At 39.3% G+C, this 24,010-nt stretch overlaps 1 protein-coding gene across 1 annotated transcript; it reads left to right on the top strand.

Annotated features, from left to right (window-relative positions):
• Positions 1 to 1,545: 1,545 nt before the first annotated feature.
• On the top strand, positions 1,546 to 22,102 carry LOC146566231 (protein sprouty homolog 3). The gene is made up of 2 exons (XM_085289832.1): positions 1,546 to 2,317; positions 15,879 to 22,102. The coding sequence occupies exon 2, from the start codon at positions 15,964 to 15,966 to the stop codon at positions 16,858 to 16,860; it is 897 nt and encodes a 298-aa protein (XP_085145958.1). The 5' UTR covers positions 1,546 to 2,317; positions 15,879 to 15,963; the 3' UTR covers positions 16,861 to 22,102.
• The last annotated feature ends 1,908 nt before the right edge of the window (positions 22,103 to 24,010 follow it).

Genomic DNA, 24,010 nt, shown 5'->3' with positions numbered 1-24,010 from the left:
AAAGGTTGTGTGATTTCCCAAAGCACAAGAGAACTTTTGTACCCATCAGTCCTTCCATGATCTTAAACAGTTATCCAGCTTTGGGTTGTGGGTGATGCTGGATACTAACTTATTTTTCATAGGATCAGGGTTGGTGTACACTCTAGACAAGCTAAAGAAGAAAGAGAACAACACACATACACACTTATGGCCAATTTAAAATAATAACTGAATCCACCATGGATGTCTTTGGACTTTCGGAGGAACATGGGCAAACTACAGGTAAAGGGGGAACATGTAAGCGTCACACAGACAGCTCCCAGCTGACTGCAAGATTCAAATCCACAACCTGTCAATGACCACCTGAAGTGCTGTAAAATTAATAATAAAAAATGTCTAATTATGATGATTTTAGCAATTAGAAAATTTTAAAACTCTATGAGAGTTTGTTCATTTCCACGCTCTTTATTTGCGAATAGAGAACACACAGGAAATCGGACGGCTCAGACAGAGCTAAACATGCTTAAATCTCTAATTTCTAGATTCATTTTACTTTGTATGAAGGCAGTATACTCTTAAATGGATGTGGATTCCATTATTCTGTGTTACAACAATGTTATCAGTGGAAGTAATGGTTGTATTGAGAACAAATGGATACATCTCTTAAGAGATGGTATCTTATTAATGTTCTGCGAGAGGTCTCTCGTTCTGTTAAAAGGGTTCTTCCTCACCAGGGGATTCTTGGATCGTTGGGGTTACCACTCTAATGCTGTAGCATTTCTACCCTACAATATATAGATCACTCTTGTTTCACCCATCCATCTTCTTCTGCTTAAAGCTGCAGGTAGAAGGGTTGGAGCCTACTTCAGTTGCCACAGGGTGACCCGGGGTACACCCTGGACAGGTTGCCAGTTTGTAACAGGGCTAACACAGAGAGACAGACAACCATTCATACTCACATTAATGCCTATGGGAAGTTTAGAATCACCAGTTAACCTAACCTCACTAACTGCATGTCTTTGGAGTGAGGGAGGAGAAAACCTATGCACACATGGTGAGAACATGCAAACTCCACACAGAAAATGTCATTTTGTGAAGACATATGCTTGCTTTGTTAGCTGGACTGGTTAACCTACTGTTGGCTGTCTACACATGAGTGAGATCGACAGCTTTTACGTGCTATTGCACTGATCTAAAATCAGAAAAAAACCCAAGTAGTTTGCAAAACAACCAACCAACCAACCATCTGGAGCCAAATTATATCACATTATGAAAAGCAGAAGTGGCACTAAGCCCAGCAGCCACTACACAAAATTCACTTCATGTTATACTCCTCATTGGAAACACTGAGCAAACTTTGAATTAAACTGGTTTGGGCTACATCGGATAGAGAAAAACATCAAGAATCAGCACCTGTTTATTAGTTAACACAGTGCGTTCTGCTCTGTCATGTTCAGACAGCAGAGAATTGAATTTAATTCAGTGATGGGAGAGGGAGGAGTTAGAGAGGAAGGGAGGAGGAGGGGTAACTGGACTGTGTATCTGTGTGACAGAGAGAGAGGGAGTGAGAGAAAGTGCATGCAGCTCTCAGTCATTCATCTCTTGGAGAGTGGAGAGGAAACTACAGCACAAAGAGAAACACAAGATAAAAAATAAAGTTCTGCGATCAGTTTCTCAATTAAGACTTTTTTCTCATCACCGTTTATTTTTGCAACCAAAAGAACTGAGCTGCAGATATTTCACTTTGCTCCTTCCGCTCTCCGTGGAGATATTCCCATTTCTCTCTCCTGCAGCAGAGGACAATTTTCTGTCCGTGAAAACTGAGAAAATTTACAAGCGCCAAAACTGTGCCTGCTTTTGAGACTGTGCATCAGAAGGCTCAGTGGTAACTTGAATGCCTTGGACAGAGAGAGTGGAGCCCTTCTTTGCTGTGTGTGTGAAAGGAATGGTTGGGCTTTTTTGAGGAGGTGGAGGAGGAGGTGACCTCAGGAGGACAGCACCACGATCGTGGTGCTCTGGGAAAAAGCTCCGGGAAGAGGAGGAGGAGGAGGGCGCGTCGTGCTGGGGAAGAGCATCCTCCCAGCCTCTTTGTCACCCTCAGGCACACACCCTTAGGACAGCAGGAGTTCAGTAATCTTATAAAATTAACTGGAGAGGAGAAAATAACTCCCTGCTGTACAATAAAGTGAGTTTAATTAAAATATTAAAAAAAACTAATAAAAAAGTACATCAACTCAAATTTCACAGACATATAGACACATCTATAAATCATACATACACACAGACAACCAGGACGCCCCAGCTCACTGCTGCAGAATGGATCTCGCACCAATCGGAGGTAAGCATAAATTCATCCTGTTGCCATCTGATCTGCTGATGGACTATTAATGATTTGCATGAAATTGATATTTTCATTAATTTCTTTTTTTATTGAAATCAGTGATTACGGATTAAGTTTTTTTCCAGCTTTGCAGGTTTTTTGTACTTCATACTTGGGCATCATTTTAGTTAAATTCATTTAAGTTCTTTTTCTGGGTTCTCTAAATAAAGACCCTGTTCTGACTCACTTGCTTAAATGAAAATAAGCTGTTCACTATGTTGCAAATTTTCAAGCTCAACCATCTCTATACTCAAAAGTTCTTTATATGATTAACTGATAAGTTTATTGTAATACAGTGGGAGTTTGAGTAGCACCTACCAAAAAAAAAAAAAAATCAAAATTTTCCAAAAATGAAGTCTCGCTTTTTCAAAATGAAACCAAAAAGTTTGCAGAACATCAAGGCAACCTTCTGATCTTCATGTAAATCCAGCTGAAAATCATCATTTCCTGTCGATTTCATCTCTTGACGTGGTAAAACGGCATCAGAACTTTTCAAAGCCTCAGTGCACATGAACCTAACATCAACTGCAAGCCAGCTCATTGATAACCAATGGTCAAATTCACTGATCACTGCCCTACTATGTTTGCAACATTTTTTTTTCCAAAAGATCGGGTCTTGTCCCTTCCTCTCTTTCTTGTGTTTGTCTTGGCTGCTGGAGAAACAGTCAGGAAGAGATGGGTTTTACTCTTGAATCTGTACTCTCTATAAATACATATTACACATGTAAAACAAGCAAAAGGTGGCTCCATTCAGTCATTTAGCCGTACTGAATCTTTGTTGTCAATTTTGACTTTTATATTTATGTTTTGAAACAATAACAACTACTGCACAAGGTCTGGTGACTTTAATCAAACGCTTTTAAATCACCGGGAGGTGCGATCAAACAACCAAATGCAATGGTGTACTATAATCATATTAGCCAACTGTTTCTGCATGTTAACATCAGTCTCGGTACGTTTAACCAGTATGTGTGTGCGGGGAACTGCGACGGGGACATGTGGGGTTGGGATTGATTGTCCTCAAGGTCGGATGCAGAATGTCAATACCCATCTCCGCTGGGGTGGGACTGGAGGGGTGGGTGGATGAGAAACTGATGGGATGGACCGATGGGATAGCATGAAAGAAAAAGAAAGTGAATGGGATTAGAGGAGTGGCAATGCTAGGCAGAGGGGCTGACCATGAAAGGATGGATGGATTGTAGAGGAAAACTATGACGAGACAAAAAAGAATGATAAGATGTTTGAAGATAGGGATGGGATGGATGGAGATGGAACGCAACAGGAGCTAATACACTTCCTAATAAACTAGAGAACCACAAACTTATCAGATTTTGGGAAGATTCAATCAAATCAAACACAAACTTGTGCTAACTGTGCATAAGGTCATCAGATGTCACCTGACTGTAAGGCAGTCATCAGAAAAGTCAAACATATTTACAGGAGTTTTATTTTCCCCAAACAAAATCCTCCAAATAGTCAATCCAGTGATGTCATACAGTTTAGATTTGAATTTTATACTTTTTATGACAATAACAGTAAAAAGATGCCACTAGTTCCCTCTTTAAATGTATATTTCTTTTATTTACCTTCAGAAAGAAATACATAATGTTGCTTATATGCTCGTAATATCGCAGTAGTCTTTAGGGCTTGAAAAAAGATGGAAAATGGACTTCTTTTGCTTAAAGAAGTCCATTTTCCTTTTAAATTAAAGCTCTTTACAAATATATTCTCAGGATTTTCTAATAAAACGCTTAATGTGATCTGAATTTTCCACTGGCTTCTCTGGACTGTTGTCGCTTGCTTACTCCGAACAATCAAACATCACATTTGGCTCTACGTCTAAGATAACTAGTCACAATCTCGTAACTTTTCCCTTTTGTTATAAAAGAACAAATAAAATATTCAAAATATATATTATATAACATATAACAGAATAAAATGAGAAAGCTGATAATTTGCTTCAAATCTATGGTACTACGAGAGTGTGAAACAAGCAACAGGTGTGAATCTTTACCGTCGCGTTCGTGTTTCAGGCCTCATGTGGTTGATGTTATTCAGTCTTTAGTTGTCCTTAAACTTCAAATCACAGATTGTATAACACCAACGATGTTTGTACAAGAAGCTAGAATTTGGAAACCACTGATTTAAGAAAACTAAACTGACCGGAGTACAGGAAATATACATAAAAAAATGTATTAATACAAACACTCAAATATGGTACTTTTACAGAAAGTGAAAGAAGTGTTTTTCTCCATTAGGAAAACTACTTGCATACTTTTATACTCTCTCATACCCCTAAACCAGTTTGGTAGAGCATGCAACTCGAATCACAAAGACAAGCTGGGCTTTTTAAGCGTTCAGCACAAATGTCACCACTTGGTTGGTATTTATTGCCTCCACTAAGTTGCTATGTTTTTGGTAATGTTTGCATGCATGCATGTGAGTGCATGCAGGTGTAGAGTGGGGTCATGTTAACAATCCATTTAATCCACAAAGGTCGTCAATGTCAACTTTAACAACTAAAAACAACAAAAAAAATCCTTATAACTATAGGTCTTACAAGTGTGGTGTGTATTGCCAAGATATAGAAAGTGCAGGATAAAGATCTAAAAAAATCATGTCACATTTGACCTTTGACCTCTCCTTGAAGGTCAATAGATTGATCGGAAGGCCAAAGTGGTAATAAAGCCACATAGAGCAATTTTAAATGACAATAGGTGGTCAGACTGAGAAGAACATGCCGGCATGGGATACTTTTTGAGTATAGTTGGTTAATTTTGTTGCACGCTGAAGTATTTGATGAGAAAAACAATGCTGATCGAGTCGGTATCAAGGTTTCATTTGTCTCTGCTGACAACACATGTGAGAAATGTGCATTCTTATCATACTTTCATGATGTTTAGACTGCGTCCCCTTTGTTACTGTTAATGAAGTACTGCTCGTTCTCACACATTTCTTCTAACTTGTTTAGTCTTAAATCAATCTTTTTTTCTCCTTCTGGGCCTCTAAGTCACACAATCTATTAGTAAATCCACTGCTAGCCACTTTCACGTGTGAACTTAGAGGTCGGGACATTGAAGTTGTCCTCACTAAGGTGTAGCACAAAGAAGAAGCAGTCCATCCAAACAGTCAAGATTAATATTGTCACCATAAAATCAGACATCGCTCAGACTTTGTACAAAGGAGCTGAAAGTTTGTTTGACATCACAAAGACTGAAAAGTTGAAGAAACATATAGAGCAGTGTGAAGTCTGACCTTTAGGCTCACAGGGCTTAATCCTAACCTCATTATTAGAAATATTGACTACGTTTTTGTTGAGGATCCATCATTTGTGATGCAACTTCTATCAGATAAAACAAGGAAAAGCATAATTGGTCTACTTTAATATCTTGTCTAACCAGCTGACTATTTCTAGACAGTTTCAGGGGTGTAGGCGTGAAAATAACATTATTGAACGTAAAGTTCTTATTAGGAAGTAACTTAACTGGTCTGAACCAGAAAAGCTCTTATGGGTACTGTGGTAGAGCCTTTATAACGTCTAAAATGTACCTAAAAATCACGACAGTAAACTCAAATCCAAATCAGCAACGCTCAAACTATTTAGTTCCAACTCCAAACGTCATCCATTGATCCATATTCGTGCCTACAGCTAAATCTATAGTGGGCAGAATTGTACACTTAATGGTGCAGATCAAGATGGCAGCCTGCCATGTACCGTAATATGAACAGTAGCCTATAAGCGATCACTATTTCATCCATTGGTACTTTTTAAAAAAACATACTGATTTCTCAAGATAACAGTTCATGTTATTGGCCGTCTATAACTTAGTTTTACATAAATTATGTGTCAGGAAAAAGAAAAAAAGTGTAACTTATGTGCAGCTCCTGAAACAAATCTCCACCACTTTCATTTTTATGATTACTAATTTCACCATCCCTTACTCATGCGCTGTCTCTTCCCTTCCTCTTTTGCTGCTTCCCCTCCTGTCCCACCCCCTCTGCCTGGACTTGCTGGTCTGCAGTGTCTATTTCAGTCTTTCCGTTGGGGTCAGATTCGGCACATCCGGTATCTCATCCAGTTTATTGTCATTCAATCCTGCTGCGCTCCCGGAGGGCATCAAGAGGAAGGCCCCTGGGTCTTAGTGCCTGATTGGCCAAACACGCATGTACATACAGCTGGAATTTGAGCAGAATGGATTAAAATCTATATCTAGTACAGTTGGGTCTTGTAGTGCTCCATTATGAGTCCAAAGTCTTTACATACAACAGCAAAGTACATGAATATGTAACTTATTGCCTAGAAGTATATCGGTGCATTCAAATGAGAGGTCTGTGGCAATTAGAAGCTTTACAGTCCATCATTATTTTTTCATAGATCAAATCATATTTCAATATTGAAGGTTTTCTGTAGTTATAGATTATTTTTCTTGTGTTAAAATAGCTCCAAGTTTTACACTGGGAAATCAGGCAGCTCAATAGTAGGAAAAGTAACAAAGACAGCATGGGATTAATGGTCTAAGCATGGCACTGCAATGGTATCCCACAGGCACCGTGCAGACCTATATGCTAACCTCCACGGTGTAGGTGTGTGAGTTGGGGACACAAAATGCTTGTCCACACTCATAATGTGGGTGATTCTTGTTTCTAAGAAGACAGAAGTAGAAGTAAAAAAAAAAGAAAAAAAAAGCATTAAATGTAATTAAAATTCTCCATATTGTCTGCACAATAGCTAATCCAATAGTTAATCCAATAGCTAATATAATAGCTAATCCTTGAGCTAACAGGAAAGGGAAATGGATTTTCAAATGAGGAGTGGAATTGCCATTTTAAATGTCAGAAATAAATCTTTGATTCTGGAAACCATTTAATTATTTTTCTTTTTCAAATTGTTTTTTAAAAATGATTTTGAAAATTAGTTTTTTAATTTGGAATTTAAAAATGTTTTTTAATTGAGTTTCATTCTTTTTTTGTAAAATCATTTTCGATTTGAAGTATTTATTGATGGATTAATGATTCATTTTGAAAAATAGATTTAAAAATAGTGTTTTTATTTAAAATTTTATTATTAAATAATAAATTACTGTAGTAATGCTTGAATAAATAAAATAATTAAAAAATGAATTTGCAAATACATAATTTATTGTACAATTCATGATTTAAGCACAGAATTCATTATTTCAATATGTGTGATTTGAGCCTCCCAAAAGGTTTTTTTTAAGTACATATACATATATATATATATATATATATATATATATATATATATATACATACATACATATACACATATATATATATATATATATATATATGTATATACATATACACATATACATATATATATATATATATGTATATATATATATATATATATATACACACACATTTTTTTTTTTAACACTTTTACCAAGTGTAGTTTTATTTCTCTCTGAAACGTGGGGCCGACTCTTGATCCCTGTACTTCTGAAGTTCTGGCCACACGAGTTGTTAATCGCGTTGAACCTGACTGCTGGTCACTTTACTGTATTTACTACCTGCACACATTACTATCAGTGGCTTTCTTTAAACTCACTGGTAGTTGCTTCAGTCACTTGCCCAAAAGTTGAGAAAAGTTTATCTTGGGTCACGCTCACTTCACATCCCCAGCAAGTAGTTCCCCCATAGTTGCCTGAAGTTGCCAAATATCTATATGTATGTCTTTCTATGGTCTCTGTTTGCCATGTTGGTCTGAACTGCTTCCAGTGTGGATGTAGCTTAAAATCCTGGCTATGCCCCTGTTTGGAGTTGGAGGTTTCCCTTCTTATATTCAGGCTCAGTGGCATATTGGCACAAACATTAAATCAATATTGATCTTCTCTGCTGAAAAAAAGGATAATTTCCCAAAATGTATTTATGTAAACTAACAGATTGTTTACCACAACAGTCAGCGCTTGATAGCATCTTTCATGAAAGACAATTTCTAACACCTCGCAAAACGTTAAAGGAGTAACAAGGACAGGAGAGCAGTGAGAGGATGAAAGAGAAGGTGGAGGGATTGCAGTGAAGGTGACATTTGGGAGCGAGAGGAGCAGAGAAGATAGGGGAAGATATGACAGAAGGAAGTAGAAGAAAGGAAAGGAGACGTGAGGAGAGGGCAACCCCTCCTCATTTCGAGGCAAAGGGTCACTGCAGTCAGTTCTAAAATAGCCAGAAACCATGATGTCATCTAGGGGGAGATGCAACAAAGCCTTATCCATTAAACTCCATCGACCATCAGCAGGTCGAGCCCAGACTCAGCGGAAGTCAGAGAGTCAGCGGGCAGACAAGGAATCAGGACTAATTACAAGTTTCTTTTTCCTCTTGATTTTATGAGGCAAATGGGTTTTCAACATTAAACACTTTTTTTCAGAGTTTATAAAACTCTGGAAGCGCACTTAGCATAGACCGCATCCAAACAGTGATGGTCAGCTCTTAAACCCAATGCCAGAAGTACAATATGCCAACTGTTAATGATAATATTTAGAGGTTTCAAACAAATAAGCTTATGTTATAGTATTGTTATCATTGTCTACTGTCCTGTTCTCTAATGGATGGCTGTCACCTGGACAAAAAGTGATGACTTTAGTGTTTCTGACTTAGTTGATAAAACGCTGCTTGGATAATGTAACTCGCAGCAGCGAGTCTTTGCTTCATGTCTAATTGCACTGAGAAAAACACAGACTTCCTGCTTCCTGGTATATGAAGGTTTAAAGATATGAAAAAACCTTCCTGTGTGATTACCTACATCACAACCATGAAAACATATGAGGCAATAAAAGAAAAAAATATGAATTCCTGTTTTATGTGTATCAATGATACAGATAGACTGCACTGAAGTTTAAACATGGCAGTATGAGAAACGACTGGGCAGCAGTGTAGATCAGTGTGTGGTGTGCGTTTTTGTAGAAATGTGTGATAGAGGAGTGTGTGTGTGTGTGTGTGTGTCCCAGGGCACAGGCTCAGTCATTACTGATACTCCCCTAGCACAGAGGTCCATCCTCAGGTTACCGCTGACGGCCTCTTGAAACAACAGCTCCCTATGACTGTTTTCTTTTAGGCTGGTTTGCTTCATTGACATCCATTGTTTATGTTACTTATGCAATGTTTGGAGAATTCATCATGGTAAAAGAAAAGGAAAGAAACAAAAACGTGCCAAAACAAACCGCGTATTCATACTGTTAACCCTCTCTGTCCGTCTCCTGTTCCTGTTGATTGTTTTTCTGTCCCTATGTCCACAATGATACTTGTTCTTATCCTGTTCTTATGCTGCCGAGCACAATTTTCACAAAAATCCCCAATCCCCGTTCTACTCTGAACCAGATAGATTATAAAACAATTACGGTGCTTCTTGCCATGGAAGTTCAGTATAAGCCACAAACGTGCATCAAGTTACCCAGGAACATCCATCTTATTTAGGATCACGAAATATCAGGAAAGCATGTGATCCAAATTTTCAATTATTCTAAATTTACTAGAATAGCAAAGTGTTTGATGAAAGGTGTGATGCAGCGCGCTGCTATAGAGTCCTGAAACTCTAAAATTCATTAGTGTTTTGCATTCCCCCATGTTCCCCTGTCTCCAAGTCCGTGGGTTTAGGTTCTTGCAGTTAACACAAATTTGTGAAACAAACACAACAAGCTGAAAGTCAGTGATATCTATCTATCTATCTATCTATCTGATAATAATCTGACAATACTATAAAATTGGCCATATTATATTTACATTACCACAGTGAGATGGCTTTAGTCTCATGAACAACATTAACTAATTGTTATTTACTAACTAATCTTAAATGACTGTTCAGCACAGAAATGAAGCCCAACAATCATGTTTTACAGTCCCGTGGTCTCAGCCTCAGATACTCAGCTAATCAAAGTGATGTCATGACAAAAATGAATGACCAACAAAACATTTTTCTCCTTCATTTCTGTCAAACAAAGCTGTATGTAACGTGTCTCGCGGTTAGTATCGTGGTTGCTAGGCAACCTGAACAGCGCGACGAAGCGTATACCGTCCCATTTCACAAGCCTCTCACTTCCGCACTTGTCGTACTTATAGTACGCACCGTAGTGCGCGTACTTCAAGCGTGCAGACCCTGAACTGGGACACAGCTTGAGCATCACAACTGAAAACAACAGGAAATCTCAGCTCAGCCAATCAGAGTGGCTGATTGCATGCATAAAGGCCATGTGTTGATTATGATACCAGGGCCTTTAAAACAGACAATATTTTCCTCTCTAATCTTCCTAGAAACAATAATTGTATTAAAAGTGTATGCTTACCTGTAGAGCTGCTTATTTACTTCACTAAGATTTCCATCAGTCTTCATCGCAGCAATAAACATCAGTCTATGGTGGAATTTAATCATAAAATAGAAGCTTTGGACAAAGTTTTAGTTCTGAAATAAACTCTTGTTTTTAATTGTTTCTTTGTCTACAACCTAACAATATCATGCAACAGAGAAAAGAAATCCATTCTGAAAATCGTGAGTCGTTCAACTGCTTGTCGAATTTGTTGAAAATGTCCTACAGTAACTCTACATTCAAACTCTATAGTTTCAAGCCTTCTGATTTTACTTGCTGTAAGTATGTCATATTAGAGGGGGGCAATAGTAGGCACGACCAGAAAGAGTAAATAATATGAGGTCATGGAAATAGTTGGCAGGCCTCTTCTTTTTTAACAATTAGATGGTGTGATAGGCGAGCAGAGTATAAGCGAGCCACGGCCACTGCTCTGTGATGAGATTAGTCACCAGGTCCTCTTCTCTCTCCTCAGACTAATTTGAAAATGCATCCTCATCCAAACAACCTGGCCCTCCTTATCTGCTGCTTTATGGCTGGATTTCTGGAAGCAGGGCGCAGCGGGGGGGGGGGAGCTATATAGAAAAGCCAGAGGGTTGGGCACCATTCTGTTCAGGCTGCCACAGTTTGCTGTTTGCTCAAAGGTGTCTCCTGGCACGGAGGACAGGAAGTGTATTTTGTATTCTTGCTAATCACCTCTCCTGCTCTCACAGTGATGGATTGCCATTCTTGGGTTTCAACCATCCTATCATCCCTACATCTGTTTGCTCTTCCATTACTGTGTCTGCACTGCCTTTTTCAGTATCCACTTCTCTTTTTTACTCCTTTTTATTTAACTTTTGGGCACTCAAAACAGTACAAAAAAACTCCCAAAACATTTGCAATTATTTAACATATTTTTCTGGCTAAAATGAGAGATCCTGATGAGATATTTCGCAGTCTGATTCAAGCAGTCTACTACTTATGAGAGAGGCATGGCAGTAGACTGAATCATTTAGGTTTTTGGACCATTATTTAAAAAGAAAGCATCACATGCTACTGCAATTAAAGTAAGTGCAAAAGGTTGTGTAGCCTATTATCACAGAATATTTAATTCATAAAATAATTTTACTTTCATCTACCATAAATTAAAGTTTTTTCCACATCTGCTGAAACTTGGACAGCGGCAGACACGAATGCTCTTACTGTAATAGTGGTAAAATACATAAACTTTCCCACAATCAGTTACTTTCTTCCAGAATTTTCCCATCTTGCCTTATTTGCAACACCAGTGCTGTGTTATGCCATTATGGCTTTCATATGTTTGATAAATTTCCATCAGCTGTTCATCTGGCAATATGTGTCTCAATGAGTGGCATTCAGTTAAGTCTGACTTTTTAATTTTTATTTATTTATTTTTTGGCAGAACAAGTGTGAAGTCATGCATCAAACAGACTTTCCTCATCTCAACAAACAAATCCATAATGCAGTCCTCTAAAGATAATTGACTAGTTTTTGGGGAAAAGATGCCATTAATACAGGGAGACAGAATTTTAGGGGCATCTTTGAGCTGCATAGACATGACCATGCCTCAGTGTCTTTAATACATTTGAGTATGAAAGCAGAACAATTCCCAACAAGTATAATCCCAGCCGACCACCCATGTCTAACATCTGCAGGACAATACTGCAATTCCAGAATCAGCTAATAATAATTAACCTGCTAGAATCCAGCAGAATAACACAATAACACAACATCTGAGGCTCGTGAAAATGTGTAATGCATTGTTTTCTTTTTCAAAAACCAAAGAAAAGAATCTCCAGTGTTTCTTTTGCTTTGGCAGAAGAGTGGACACTAATAGAGGAAACATTTTTGAAATAAGTCTAGATGCATATGGATGGAGCTAAAGAGACACATTTGCTTCTGCTTCCTCTTACCTCCATGCTCTATCTAATCTCATGATCTGAGCTGCTTTAAACGCATTTCCATTTGGCCTCATTACTCTCTAAGAGGGCCGGCCCCATGTGAGGAGTGAGCCAGTGATCTCTCCCCGTTGGCCACTTGGCAAGACTGCCATTTCTCTGTGAGGATATAGCTGTGTGTGTGTATGTGTGTGTGTGGATATATATGTTGGCTGCTTGCTTTATCACAAACAAACACAAAGAACCGAGCATTTTTTCTCTAAATTAAGCAACAGCGTTCTGTCTCTGATGTTCAAACAGGAAATCAAATCAGTGGCATATTAATCTATATTCAGACATTTTAATTTAATATAGTATAATCATGCATTTACTGCACTTCCAAGCAAATGCACGTTAACGTTTAAAGAAGTGGCTTACTCAGCATTTGAATGCGTATGCAACACAATGCATGTCATTTTATACCAGTGTTTCCCATACAGACTTTACTTGGGCAGGATAACCAGATATATTAACACCCTCCAAAGATTACCCAGTCACATTTCATATTTTTATTCTTTAATTCAAGAGGACATAAAGGATTTATTTAATGGCAGACACCTCCCTTACTCTTACCTTGATAGTTGCTAATCTGTTCCTTCCACTCTTACATCCTACTGGTTGTAGGGCCACTCTAAATTTTTAAAGAAGAAAGCCTTAACAAAAAATGCATTATCCATCCATTCGCTTCCGCTTATCAGGGTCGCGGGGGGCGCTGGAGCCTATCCCAGCTGTCATAGGGCGAAAGGCAGGGTACACCCTGGACAGGTCGCCAGTCTGTCGCAGGGCCAACACACAGGGACAGACAACCATTCACATTCACACCTAGTGGCAATTTGGATTATCCAATTAACCTATCCCCACAAGCTGCATGTCTTTGGACGGTGGGAGGAAGCCGGAGTACCCGGAGAGAACCCACGCAAACACGGGGAGAACATGCAAACTCCACACAGAAAGACCCCGGCCTGATGGTGGAATTGAACTCAGGACCTTCTTGCTGTGAGGCAACAGTGCTAACCACTGTGCCACCGTGCTGCCCAAAAAATGCATTATGTTATCACAAATACAATACACAGTCACGTGAAATTAATTCTATCCCGTCCTGTAAGACCTTTTACAGCACTGATAGGCAACTCCAGAGCTCAAGGCCTCCGTCCTGCAGGTTTTAGATGTGTCCTTGATCCAACACAGCTGATTCAAATGGCTAAATTACCTCCTCAACATGTCTTGAAGTTCTCCAGAGGCCTGGTAATGAACTAATCATTTGACTCAGGTGTGTTGACCCAGGGTGAGATCTAAAACCTGCAGGACACCGGCACTCGAGGCCTGGAGTTGCCTACCAGTGCTTTACAGTTTCCATTGGAAATAAAAGGGTAACTAGCAGCCAGGTGCTTCTGTTCAAATAGGCTTGATTAACTGTACCTCTATAAAAGGAGATGTTCAGACATTTTCCTGTTTTCAAGCGTTCAGGAGTGTATGTCCCATCAAATTTATCCCAAGGTCAGATTGTCCAACACTTTGATAAAGTACTAAAATCCAGCGAGTTGTATCTCAGGCTCTACAGGCCTCAGTTAGCATTTAAAATGTTAAATTCATAACAGTGAAACTAGAGAAAGAGTCTGTATGCCTTATTTAAAGCTGTTGCCATGAAAAAAGCCTCTTCTCTCTAAAGTTACATCTGAACAAACCACAAAACGTCTAGAACAACGTTCTTTGGACTTACTGGACCAATGTGGAAATCTCTGGCCATAAGAAATACATTTGGAGAAAACCAAACACTGAACACCTCATAGCAACTTTCAAACACTGTGATAAAAAGATGAAGATTTGGCTTATTTTGCAGCCACAGGACCAGGGCACTTTGAGTCACTGCGTTCATCATGAACACCTCTTTATACTATTCAAGAGTCAAATGTGAGTTCATCTGTCTGACAGCTAAAGTTTGAGAAAGGACTATGATCCCAGTCAAGGTCCAGACCTCAGCCTGGCTGAAATCCTGTGGCAGGACCTTATGAGAGCTGCGCATAAACAAATACCCACAAATTTCAATGAACTGAAGCAATAACTGTAAATCTAAAAGCTGATGGTTTAAATGAGGTAAAACCGGTCCACTGGAGTGAACCTATGCAAAAAAAAAAAATGTGCATGAGGATAAACAAGGTTTATTAGTGGTGCTCCAAATAGCTCACATAATTTACATACCCAAGAACCTTGTTTCTAGAAAGTGCTTCCTCTGAAAATAGTTTGTAAAGAAACTGTTACAGGAAAGCAGATGATTTTTATAAGCTACTTACTGGCATATATTGGTAGCTTTTAAGGAAATACATGTCTTTAAGTATCTCTGCACTGGCCTCAGCATTTCGCTGTGGTTGCTGCTTGATTGGAACCACAGACCGAAACTCAGAGTAGCCTACTTTATTTTTATCAGATGGTTTTCTGAAATAAAGTATTTTTATGGTGAGATATTTTGCTCAGTGAAAATGTACCTCAATAAATCAGTCTAAAATCTTTAGCTGGCAGAGTTGAGCCAATCAGAGACAAATGATTAATATATATATATATATCAATTAAACCATTTTTAAAGCTATTTCTCTGTTGCTCAAGTGCTTGGCCACACTGCCAGCCTCTGTCTGCAGGTGGGATTCCTCCATGGCATCAGCAGCTGTGCTCAACAGATGTTAAATTACAGTGTGAACCTCATGGTTGTGTCTCTTTGGCTCTGGCAGGCTAATAATAGTGTTAGCTTGAGCAGTGGAGCGCCTCAGCGGTCATGATGACACGGTTGATGGTTGTGTGGAGGTTTTGCAGCCAAAATCCATCCCTGATCAAATGCTTCTTAAAGTTTTGGAGAGCAACATGCAGGCTACTGTTTGCTTTTCACAACATTTTTCTCCACATAACACTAAATATACACCATACACTCAAAAGAAATCATTCTTTGACTTCATAAAAATGAAGCAACAACATCTGACATATACAAAAATGAAAGGTTTATTAGTTAATATAATTGTGATTACAGAAAATATGCCTGGTATAAATTGAATGTAGAATGTTGAATGCCAACCCAATACCAAAGCCTTATCTACCATGTGTAGAAGTGGCTTAAAATTTCCAATTACATGTTTTTATTGATGCATTTTACTAAAGTCACTCCTGATAGTTAAAAATAGTTCTTATGTATCTCAGAGAGAGATGTTATAACCCAGAATTTTATGAAAAATTAGAACCAATAATCACTATTGCTTCCTTTCTTTGTGTTTGCAGGTTTATCTGATGTGCCTTGAGCACCGGGAGCACTTTGCCCCAGACCCGGCTTCCAACCCTGGTGCCATCCAGCAGGCTGACCAGGATGGACTCTACTCATTCCTTCAGGATGGAGCTGGACTCAGTGCTGTCGCTTGACCAGATACGTGCCATTCGGGCTAACAATGACTATGTGGAGCGGCCCGTGGCACTGGAACCTGCAACGCAGTCTGGATTCTTTTTGGTCCACGATGACCGTTACCCTCACGGTGCATACATCCATCACCCCCAGCCTTCCTTCCCCTCAGCCATGTCCCGCAGCCAAAGTCAACAGCAGCACACTCATCTTTCCCATTTGAGCCGTTCCAGTACCATAAGCTCTTCTATGTCACGAACAAGTGCCACCTCAGACCAGCGGCTACTGGCAGGTTTGACACCATCTCACTCTGGCTTAGGTTCGGTGGTCCATTCACAGCCTAAAGGGGACCTGAAGCCTGATTCTTTTGGTAAACGCCTGGCGGAAGATGAGGCTGAACTCAGTCTCCATCAGTTCATCTGTGAGAGGTGTGGCCGCTGTAAATGTCAAGAGTGCTGCGCCCCACGCCGCCTGCCTTCTTGCTGGGCCTGTGGACAACGCTGTCTGTGTTCTGCTGAGAATGCCGTGGAGTATGGCACATGCTTGTGCTGTGTTAAAGGTTTATTCTATCACTGCTCTGCCCAGGATGATGAAGATAACTGTGCTGACCAGCCATGTTCCTGTGCTCCAGCCCATGCCTGTGCCCGCTGGAGCACAATGGGACTGCTGGCGCTATGTCTGCCCTGCCTTTGCTGCTACCCCCCTGCCAGGCTGTGCCTTGCTCTGTGCCGGTGTGCCCACGACCGGGCTACGCGGCCCGGCTGCAGGTGCAGCAACACCAACACTGTGTGCCGCAAGATTTCCAATTCCAACCCTAATCCTTGCCATCCCTCGCTCCGCAGCAAAGCTCTGGAGAAACCGTTATGACAGGCTTGAATGAGGGCCAAGTAAATGAATTTCCCCTCAGATGTGGCCAAAAGCAATGCTGTCACCAATCAACGGTCCCTCGGTTGACATCATGACGACAGTGCCATTGTGACCCAACTACCTACGTATGACAAGCCAACCAATCACCCAACCAACCAAACAACCAAGTTGTTCACCTAACGTACCTTTATTTCTCCAACTCAGGAGGGACCAAAGCTTTAATGTGCCTGCTTATGTTGGAGAATTAATGCCTATGTTGAAGAATAAGAAGCTGTTTTGCTTTGCTGGACCGATCCTTAAACCTTAACCAAGACACCAAGACAAAAAACAAGGCAAAACAAAACAAAAAAAACATGCTTTCTATGGTGCAATCTCGGCATGTTAAAATGTATTTATTTATTATTGAATCTCCTCCCTTCTCAACCCTTTGCCACTCTCTGTGCTAATTCTTTGCAAAGGAATCGCTCACAAAGGAAAGAAGCCTGCATATGGACTTTGCAAACAGATTCTGACCTGATCAGAAGAAGTGTGAGAGATGGAGGTTAAAACTACAACGAGATTCAGAACTTTGAAAAAACGTTAAAGATGAACGAGGAAACCAGTGTTGTACTGAGGTGAACATCTTACTGAGACTCAGCAAAGCACCAAGATATAAAGTGAGATGAACGACACCTGTGACAACAGTTTGACACCAAAAAGGGACCATTCACTGTAACAAACGGTGTGAATTTCAATGTTATTAAGCTCATTTGTAAACGAAAAGCACTGTGAGGTAGATGGACAATGTTTTCCCTGTGAGCCTAGAGCTCATTGGGGGATTATTTAACCAGAGGGAGGATGCATCTATTGTGAGGCAGCGTGCGTGCGTGTCCGTCTGTGTGTGTCCTCCTACTGTGCAACAACCTGTGTATGAGCCTGTGTGTTTGTTGTTTTATCAGCAGAAGAAGCCTGCCTTGTGTTATTTTTAGCAGTCCTGCTTCGCTGGAGCTCTGAGGGTCTGGTCGGGTTTCCTCCTGAAGCCAGCCTGTCGCCAACCTCCCTCGCTCCCTCCTCTGACCCACCTCCTTCACAATCCTCTACTCCACTACTACACATAAACACCCCCCACCCCACCCATCAGTTCTCTACCCATTCTGAAATCAAATGCCATTTCTGAACTTCCAGATGATCCAAATGCTTGGAGGGTTTTGAAAACCATATTCTTAATGAACCATTCGTCTATATAATCCATTAAGTGTTTTAGCACTTAAAAGCAAATTCTTGGGTTAACATAGGGAGACATTGCGTCCTATATCCTAAAAAGCTGTTGACTACTTGGCAGAAGAAAAGGACACACAAGGAAGCTAATAAGGTAAAAAGTTAAAAGTGCTAGCGGGGCCCTAAAGGTTGATATACCAATGAATCCTCATCCTAGGGTATCAAATGCTGTGCTTTTGCCAGAAGCTGCTGTTGCACAGATATGCAGGAGGGTTGCTTTGGGCCCAGTGCCCTTACGCACCTTTGGAGGTCACACTCAATGCTGAGAATAACGGCCGCTTGTTAACCAGGAGTGTGTCAGCCAGGAGACAGCATGTTCTGATCTTCAGTCTGGGGCTTTGCTCTTTGTTTGATTGGTGCAATTTCCACTCACTTTGTTCTTTCACTTCCTGGTTAGGAGTGGTTAGGTTTGAAAATACCCCTTGAAAAAACAGGCTTACCTGGAGTACTGAGGCCAGCGTTCATGTGAAGCCAGGATGTACGACAGGAGTACCACCAAAGCAAACATTCTACGTATGTATGAGACACCAGTGGCTTTGACAAAATAGCAGTATTTAATACCCTAGAGCTGGACCTGAGCTTCAATCACAATTTCATTTTCTGTTACTGAAATTGGATTGAAAATTTCATTAGCTCCTGCCTCCCTGGACAAAACTTCGAATAATATCGGTTAGTTACAGGTAAAGGCAAAAGGTCTAAAACTGATCCAAACAGCACTAAAAATGACCTAACCATCAAAAAGAGCCGACACAAGGCACATTACACACCCATACTGCATTGTATATCCCTAATGTCTCATTCGCCTCTCCTCTTAAGCTCAGACGGCTAAAAGCCTTGAGTTCCAGGTCCATGGAGAGTTCATCAAACAGGCAATTAGCTTCATGATAGCTCTTAATGGCCTGGAGAAGAATGGAGCGTGGGAGGGAGAGAAGAGAGAGGACAGGATGAGTAGAGTTGTGGTGTTTGGCAAACAGACAGAATGGTGAGGAGGGATGCTAAGAGGAAAAAGAACAGGAGTCGATGAAGGAAAAGTAACAGAGGATGTTGATGGGTCCATGAGGTCATTTGGAGACCATGAATACTCAGCAAAAGCAGTGCAGATTTAAACTTTTGGATTTTGGTTGTTTGTTTTTTTTTAGTTTTTTCAGGACTTCAGGTGTTGATGCAAACCATAAATGGAACACATTTAGAGGAGGATCAAAATCAGTTAAAAAAAACACACACACAAAGTATGCATGTATGTTTGCTGGTGTGTGTACGCATGTACAGGTTTTTAAGCGTGTGTGTTCATGTTTGGATGCATTTGGGCGTGTGTGTGTGTGTGTGTGTGTGTGTGTGTCAGGAAGTGACCTAAGCACAGACACACATTGACCTGATATGTTAAATGTTCCTTTGTTATATTTTTATATGTAAATATGGGCTGTTAACTGTAAAACTATTTTTATTCTGCTTTATTTTGTTTGTATGAGATTGATATTATGGCTATATTTCATTATTGTGAACTATTAAGAGTCCACATTCAGGAACTTTTAGGGCGACTGACTGCAATGCAAAATTACTCCCCATTAGCATTTTTAAAAAGTATGTTGGATTTCAAAGGGGTTATTTAACAATCCAGATAGATGTATAGAACCAGTGCAATTATAGTTACATACATTAGTCACTGCTGCACAAATTGGTTCTATACAATAATAATAATAATAAAAAAATCTGAAAGAAAGAGCTTCTAAAGATGAATCTCTAAAGGAGGTTGAGGAATTTTTGCAAATTTCTGAAGCAGACAATCCAAATCATGCATCAGGATTAGGGGACAATCATTCATGCAATCTGTGAATGTTTTCAAATAGCAACTGTTATTATTGTCATAAAAGGAAAGTGAGGCAGTGGATTGCAAACAGCCGAAGGCTGTTAATGACTTTATCACAGAACAAGTAACCATTTCTAACATTAGATGTGCTAACAACATTTTATAGTTTAGACTGGAGGGAATTGAAGACTTGTCAAGGGTTTGCTACTGAACTACTGCTAATAAGGTGCCTTGGAACTAAAGGTGTAAATTTAAAGGGGACCTATTATGCTAATTCCTTAGATTATACCAACTTTGCATGAATCAGTTTAAATTAATCCTTATTTATCTTACACTGGGCTGTGGTAACTGAAAGTCTTCAACTTTCTTCTGATTGGCTGTCCGTCACAAACAAAAGACTTGGATAGAAACAGGGTAGGGCTTTGGTGACCATACTGACATCATGCAGAGCCAAGAGTAAAATAAACTGTAAAGAAGTGAATATTTAGAGCAGTCTGAAGCCTATGCTTTAGGCCTATAAGGATTATGCAACAGAAATGTGTAACATGTCTTCTTTAAATGTCTTCGGGCCTTCACCAATGCATTGGGAAGTGCAAATGTTGCCCTAAATGTTTCTGGTCTCGACACAGGTTCCACTTTGATAGATGGGTTGGCAACTGTGGAGGACACACTCAGTTTAAATATGAACTTTTCTCTCATTCTTTTTTTTAATATTCCACCTTTTTCCATGGTTATTACTGTTCAAAGTATTGGCATCCAAAAAAAACAAACAAGAAAAACAACAGTCGACATATTTGATATTCGTTAAGCAAATCACCAGGGTTAACATGTCCACCTTAATGCTAATGAATCTGAAAAGTTACCCAACATTTCATCGCAACTGCCAGTTTTAGCTTCTTAATGAAAAGATATTAGAAATTGCTTGAAAATTGGCAGTGGCATGAAAGTGAGCTTTTCAAGGAACTGTTTGTTTGATTGATAGCTGGCGTATTTTACCTTGCATGCATCTCTGTGAACAACAATGCTTCAAAGGCAACAGAAAATCCTGACTGAAAACAATAGTGTGAGTGTAAAACTTTCAAAATGGAAACCATTTCATATTCAGCTGCATCACTGTGGACATGAGTTTCTGATGGGTTTCCACACAGATGCGCACACTGTCTCCTTTAACCCTGGCTGAGCGACTTCAGTCAGATCTTTGGTGCTTGTGAAGATGACTTGGGGAACATTTATTTCTATCTGGATTGTTTTTTCTATCGGGATGATATTGCACTTGTTTTTTAGCTAACTGTTTCACCTGTGTTCAGAGTAGCTTTAATATCTTTGCAGTGACAACTATCCAATCATAATCTCTACAGTATGCAGTCTTTTGTATGTACAACAGATACACACAGAGGCATAAGCAATGCATTATGGGTGGGGTACGAGTCAAATGTTTTAAAAACCTCAGTATAGTGACAAGAGCTAATGAGAGCTAATTAGCTAGATAATTGTAATAGAAACAGCACTGGTGTCAGTAAACCTGAGTAAGGCACCATTTTTACTGCATAATAGAAATGGAGGACTGTTTTTGTCATTTCAAACACCTTTTTTCAGTCATTTGAGGGAATTAACATCTTGAAACAGTGACTCCCCCATGCTGCATGGCTTGTGCATCTGTATGTAATAAATAAAGTGCTCCAGTTTAAAATCCTAAACATTTTCAACATTGTCCGCCCTCAGGGCCGGAGCTCATGTCTGAACCTGTGTGATGCTGTACGTACGCAGGCTGCCACTATAACCACTACACTTCTCCTCGTGTCTTAGCAAGCATCGCTTTTGGTACAAATTGGCATCTTATATGTTGCAAAAGAGTTTAAGGAGAGTATATGGAACAAATATATATAGAAATTTATCTTAAATGAATATATTATATATGGAACAGTATGCTTTTCACACTTTGTTTCTTTGCCATTTTTGCTTCATGGATATTTATTTAAATGGTTGCAACAATGGCGCTGACATTAATCGTGAGGATGGTGTTGAGATGTATTTATTTTACAGTTGTCAGAGATAAAGGCACAGATTTTGTTGTCATCTTTATTTTTTGAGTTTTGTTTTGTTTTTTGCTCCTCTCAGTGTGGTGTGGCTGCTGCTGCCCTCCTGGCTAAAGATGAACCAATAAACAGAATTTCAAAATAAGAACTGCGTGCTATGAATGAGTCTTTAATTTCTGCAACTTTTCCATGTCATCAGTGAAGCATAAAATATTAAAAACTACTATTATTATAATTGTTATTTTTACTTTAAACTGCTTAAGAAGCTGTCAGACCTTTGTGCTTTAACTAGGGATAATCCATATCATTGTTGATAATACCAGTATAAATTTTAATGTGAAATAAAATCATATGATCGAGCACAACATGAAAAAGAAGCTTCTTCAACAATCTCCAACAAAGCACTGTTCAAAATATCCCCAAAAAAAGGAAGGAAGGAAGAAGGCAGTGATCCTGGCAGCTGGTGATGCATGACCAAAAGTACATAGGGGGCTGCGATGGTTAGCACTGTTGCCTCCTGGGTTCAGAACCAATATTTAGCCAGGACCTGTCTAGGAGGACCTGTGGAGCATGTTTGCATGGGTTGCATGAGTACTCTGGGTTCCTGGGAGGAGTTAGTTCAGTTAGTTAGTTCATAGTGTGAGTGTCTGTGTTGATGTGACAGACTGGTAAGTATAAGGAAATAGATGGCATGCATGAATGATGCTATTTATTTATTTAAACTGAAAACACTACCTAGGCTACTTTTGTGGTTACATTTGTGTCACTGTATATCATTTATTTATTTAACTTTTATTAACCAGGAAAAAAAATGATTTGAGTGCCCTTGTCAAGAAAAACGGCAGTACAATCACAAGTTGCATAAATTAGAAACATACACACATCTAAATCCATTTACAGGTAATAGAAATATTTTTAGAAAAATGCATTATTGTCAGAAATATAATTATTACAAATTTATTTTAAATAATGTGGTGAAATTGTATGTGTATATCACATTCCCCTCGTTCAAACACATGCAGATTAACCTCCTAAGACCCAAACTCTTCCACAAAATGCATTTTTAATTTGTCTTTGATATTTGGGCTGATTGGGACCTGATGAATGTAAAAACAAAGAATTACCAGATTTTTTTTTTTACATGATTTTTGTTTCTAAGAAAAATGAGAGCCACATATAAGGATATTCGTTTAAAATTTCGATAGAACAGTTACAATATAATGTCCTGTAAGTGGATATCAGGCCCTTGTAGAGCAAAATTGAGTATTTTAGTCTAAATAACCCAAAATGTGATGTTCACATATGTGGACGCCAGGTCCTAGGAGGTTAAAGAACAAGATGCGAGATTACATTTTGGAGGTATTTAGAGAGCTTAGCTAGGTTAGTTATGGTGCCTGCCCATAGCAGGTGAGATAGTCTTTATTGCAGGGTAAATGTTCCCTAAGTGCTTACCCTACAGAAAAACAGGCAAGAATGACTTTTGGACTTTTTTTTAAAGCTGACAGAAGCATGACTGGATAACATTTTTTACTTGAGCATAGAAACAAAGGTCAGTGTCAAAAATTACTACCATGTTATGAGTAGACTGCTTGACAATTTTGGTCGATGAACTAAGCTTACTGTAAGCCAGGGTTGCAGAATCTTTGGTAGAAATTAGATTAATCATCACTGAGTTTCAGGAATTTATGAAACAGCTTTTGATAAATCTTGATAAATGTGTACCTGCAGAGCTGTGCTGGACAAGATTATGGACATGAATGACCTGCTTGAGAGGCAGCTGAAAAGTGGACCAAGGATAGAGCCTTGAGGAACACCACGGCTGAATCTGACAGGGGAGGAGCAAGTATCATCTGTGGTTTCAAGATGGTGCAGGAGTGTTCAACTGAGTCAAAGGCTGTGGTTAAACTTTTATTTGCTTTGTGCTTTGTTTTTTCTCCCACTGTCTGCATTTTTCTCCAGTGATAGTCACTTGTTCTGCTGTAAGTTAGTTAACTTTCATTCTCTGCATTAGTTTGATAACTGGCAAGAGTTATGAAGCAGAGGTAGTGTT

Source organism: Mchenga conophoros, linkage group LG10 (assembly GCF_057382185.1).
Source record: "Mchenga conophoros isolate Kocher_MC1m ecotype Shallow Benthic linkage group LG10, M_conophoros_male_GT1.1, whole genome shotgun sequence".
Taxonomy (NCBI): Eukaryota; Metazoa; Chordata; class Actinopteri; order Cichliformes; family Cichlidae; genus Mchenga; species Mchenga conophoros.
The sequence above is the reverse complement of the archived record's forward strand: the minus strand, read 5'-3'. Positions and strand labels throughout refer to the sequence as shown.

Excerpts from the sequence above, each read along its gene's own strand:
- LOC146566231 (XM_085289832.1), top strand. The coding sequence starts at position 15,964 with ATGGACTCTACTCATTCCTTCAGGATGGAGCTGGACTCAGTGCTGTCG.